This window comes from Nematolebias whitei, chromosome 12 (genome assembly GCF_014905685.2).
Source record: "Nematolebias whitei isolate Nwh7 chromosome 12, NemWhi1, whole genome shotgun sequence".
Lineage (NCBI taxonomy): Eukaryota > Metazoa > Chordata > Actinopteri > Cyprinodontiformes > Rivulidae > Nematolebias > Nematolebias whitei.
The window spans coordinates 18503083-18507468 of record NC_056509.1 but is presented as its reverse complement, the minus strand read 5'-3'; the positions used below and the strand labels follow the sequence as shown (position 1 = coordinate 18507468).

Here is a 4386-nt window from a genome sequence, read left to right as displayed (position 1 = left end):
AGGAGTCATCAGGACTCTGTATCACAGAGCAGACAGCGTCCCCACTAACTCAGGAGCCAGGCAGAAGGAGAAATCCCACACAAGACAGGCTCTAGAGCAATGTGGATATCCTAACTGGGCCTTACTGAAAGCAGAGAAGAAACCCAAACAGGACTCCAGTCAGCCATCAGGTGAAAAGGAGGAACCCAGACCCAGACCAGTGGTCATTCCGTATGTTGAGGGAGTATCAGAGAAACTGAGACGTTTATTTTCTAAACATAACGTCCCAGTGGCTTTTAAACCCCAAAATACATTACGGCAAAGACTGGTTCATCCCAAAGATCCAGTCCCCCGGCACAAACAGAGTAATATTGTGTATGCTGTTCAGTGTCAGGAGGGCTGTGATCAGTCTTACATCGGGGAAACTAAACAGCCACTGGCCAAAAGGATGGACCAGCACAGAAGATCAACATCATCAGGCCAGGACTCTGCGGTCTACACTCATCTCCAGGCCAGCGGTCACTCTTTCAGGGATGAAGATGTTCACATCCTGGACAGAGAGGAACAATGGTTTGAGAGAGGAGTAAAGGAGGCCATCTTTGTGAAAAGAAATCGTCCATCATTAAACGGGGTGGAGGCCTCCGGGTTCAACTGTCCCCCTCTTACAATGCTGTGATTGCTAGTATCACTCAGCCCTCTGTGAACAGTAAACAGCCATCAGTGTGCTAATGATCCATTGTTAGGCTGATGGTCCTTCTTGATCATGTGAGCAGCTGGTTTTGGTTGTCAGCAGCAAACTGGTTGATCCACTCTGAGAAGGTGCTATTTAAGAGACTGAGCTGAATACAGCTCCTCAGACTGAGGAAGTCTCTTGGATGAGAGACGAAACGTTTCTATATTTTTTTGCTTTGTTTTGTTTTTTGTTTTTTGAATGTCCAGAGGACCAGATTGAACCTTTTTGGATTTTTCTATCTGGATTATTGAGCATGCATCAGGGTCAAAATACACTATTTGTGTCTCCTTTCACCCAATGTGTCTCACTGCTGTAGGACCTACATATTTCTCTCCACCCACCCTGTGTTCAGACAGTGTGCTGTCTTATTAACACAGATTCAGTTTTATTTTAGCTGCTAATATTCAGATATTCAAAACAACAAAAAAATGTTTTTTTTACTTGTCATGTCTGAGTCACATAAACCACGACAGAAACATAAAAACACATGCATGAAAGTTCAAGAACCTTTAAGCTCTGACTCGAATTCTCACTCAGCGACTGGTTATTTGAGCCTTACTTTTCAGTCCGCTTCTGCCAGCCTTATTAACATGGCAGTCAGGGAGTGACAGCCATTTGTCAGCTTGAACATGTTTTTTTTTTTACTTTTTAGCCTGGTCCTTTTACACTTCTGCAGTTTAAACATCAAACTGTTCTAAGCTGAGATGATCACAAAGTTAGCTCGGCGCAGAAGCTGTTTTGAAAACGTTCAGCTTGTCTGCAGAAATCTTTTAAGTGAAGTTTCACCTCATCCAGAGCTGGGCTCAATGTTTAAGATGCACAAGTTTCACCACGTGCACATGAAGAATGTTTTCACAGGCAGAGAAAATCAAGAGCAACTGTAACGTTCCTGTCTGGTCAGAACTGTCCTACGATGATGTCATTTATAAACTGTTCATCATATTTTAATTTAATTTGCAGCTTTAAACGTTAAACACTTAAAGTCTTCAAATGCAGTAAAAATGAGGAAAAAGCCCTTAAACGGTTTCAGTCTTTCTTAAAAGACCAGACCTTTATACTGGATTGCTCTTCAGCTCCCCTCACTAGAGGTGTCCCCCAGGAATCCAGTCTTAGACCACTTCTGCTTTGGGTCTTATTGGACCGTTTATATGGCTTAAAGTCATTACTTTCTTAACTTGAAAATAAAACATGATACCTTCTGGACTGTCTGACCACCCCTCCCACAGCTGTGACTTTGGGTCTTTAGTAACTTTCAATAAGATCTGATCTGAAATGATTTATTGGGTTTAGTTCTTAGGGTCTCTTAGATTATAACTCAGCTCACTCCTAAAACATAGAAGGTCAGGAGAGCCAGAAGCACCAGTAAAACCAAAAAGATCTAAAACAACATCTGGCCAGAGGCAGATTAGGTAGGGAAGTGAAATGTAGAATTAGTCGCACTTCAGGTTTTTTTTGGCACGGTTTAGTTTTTTATTTGTTTTTATTCTGAGTGAGAATCTACACCAGCATAACAAAAACCAGAAATTTTACCAGGGGGGGTAAAGAGTTTTGATCCACTTGAGTTACAATCAATAACCAGATTCACAGCTTCCACAAGAGAATGTCCCCTGACTGAAGCCATCAGGTGCTACAGGAGGTGCCCACCAGGTCTGAGGAGTGTTTGGTGAATGAACAGTTCTCACCTGAGCTATTCTGGTCTTCTTCTGCTGGAACTGACAGAGTCTGAGGATCCGAGCCCCCGACGCATCGTTGAACTGCTGCTGGAAGGGATGCAGCAGCTGCACCTGCTCACCAAAGCTGAACACATCACAAACGGCACGTTCATCATCAGTTACATCTACCTGACAACACGAGTCAGCGTTCCTCGCTTTCTGTTCACTGTGGTGCTTCTTGTTTCCACGTACAGAACTCTGGACTCCTTCACATCTCTGATCATCTCAATGTTTGGAGCAAACGCACAAAACTTGCCCTGTTCTCACCTGCACACAGACACCTGTCCGACCTCCAGCAGGGTGAGAGCGTTGACGATCACTGACAGAGATTCAAACGCCAGCTGCAACACAAACATCACTGATTGAATTTTCTTCTTGTGTTGTGGGAGGAGGCGGCGATGAACTTCAAAAGATTATTTATCCGAGTGTAATAACTGTTCAATGAAACTAAGAAAAGCCGGTGAAACATGTTAAGTTTTAAACTGTCAGTATGTTGAGGATGACGCTCAGCTACTACCACATCAAAGTTTAGCTCAGGAGCAGTAAAACTGACAAAGTTACAAACAAAAGGCTCCTTAGCTGTGGTGGCCATGTTAGACTGATGTACATCCAATGATTACTTTGAGAGTTTGATTCAAATGTGTCAGGTGATTGATGAGATGTTTTGCTAACAGATGAACAGGGTCGGCTCCAACAGTTAAAAGTTTTATAAGTTGTTGAAAAGATGTCTGTGTGGTGAATGACTCTCAGCTACTACCACTCCAAATGTAGTTCAATGTTTGTAAATTTGAGTTAGACTTATTTTTTGTTGATACCAATGTCAGCTGGCTTTGGTGGCCATCTTGAATGGATTTCACCCCAACTGTTAAGCAGCAATTGAACGTGCACCTAATGATGACTTTTTGAAAGTTTCCTAAAAATCTACCCAGTGGTTCACAGGATACAGTGGTGCTTGAAAGTTTGTAAAGACTTTTTAATTTTCTATATTTCTGTATAAATATAACCTAAAACATCATCAGGTTTTCACACAAGTCCTAAAAGTAGATAAAGAGAACCCAGTTAAACAAATGAGACAAAAATATTCTACTTGGTCATTTATTTATTGAAAAAAAAATCATCTAATATTACATTACAGGTGCTGGTCATAAAATTAGAACATCATGAAAAAGTTGATTTATTTCAGTAATTCCATTCAAAAAGTGAAACTTATATATTATATTCATTCATTACACACAAACTGATATATTTAAAATGTTTGTCTTTTAATGTTGATGATTATAACTGACAACGAATGAAAACCCCAAATTCAGTATAAAAGTTGTTGTTTTTTAGAAATGTTGGCCAACTGAAAAGTATGAACATGTAAAGTATGAGCACGTAAAGTATGAGCATGTAAAGTATGAACATGTAAAGTATGAACATGTAAAGTATGAACATGTAAAGTATGAACATGTAAAGTATGAACATGTAAAGTATGAACTGAAAAGTATGAACATGTAAAGTATGAACATGTAAAGTATGAGCATGTAAAGTATGAACATGTAAAGTATGAGCATGTAAAGTATGAGCATGTAAAGTATGAACATGTAAAGTATGAACATGTAAAGTATGAGCATGTAAAGTATGAACTGAAAAGTATGAACATGTAAAGTATGAACATGTAAAGTATGAGCATGTAAAGTATGAACATGTAAAGTATGAACATGTAAAGTATGAACATGTAAAGTATGAACATGTAAAGTATGAACATGTAAAGTATGAACTGAAAAGTATGAACATGTAAAGTATGAACATGTAAAGTATGAGCATGTAAAGTATGAACATGTAAAGTATGAGCATGTAAAGTATGAACATGTAAAGTATGAACATGTAAAGTATGAACATGTAAAGTATGAACTGAAAAGTATGAACATGTAAAGTATGAACATGTAAAGTATGAACATGTAAAGTATGAACATGTAA

General features: G+C 39.2%; 1 protein-coding gene across 1 annotated transcript in view; it reads right to left on the bottom strand.

Moving 5' to 3' along the window:
- Positions 1-2394: 2394 nt before the first annotated feature.
- Positions 2395-4386, bottom strand: part of LOC119417840 (midasin) — a gene marked incomplete at its 3' end in the record, with an annotated part of 96557 nt that continues 94565 nt past the window's right edge. Inside the window, 2 exon segments of the mRNA XM_037685094.1 lie at positions 2395-2509; positions 2692-2765. Coding sequence (XP_037541022.1) covers positions 2395-2509; positions 2692-2765 — 189 coding nt within the window.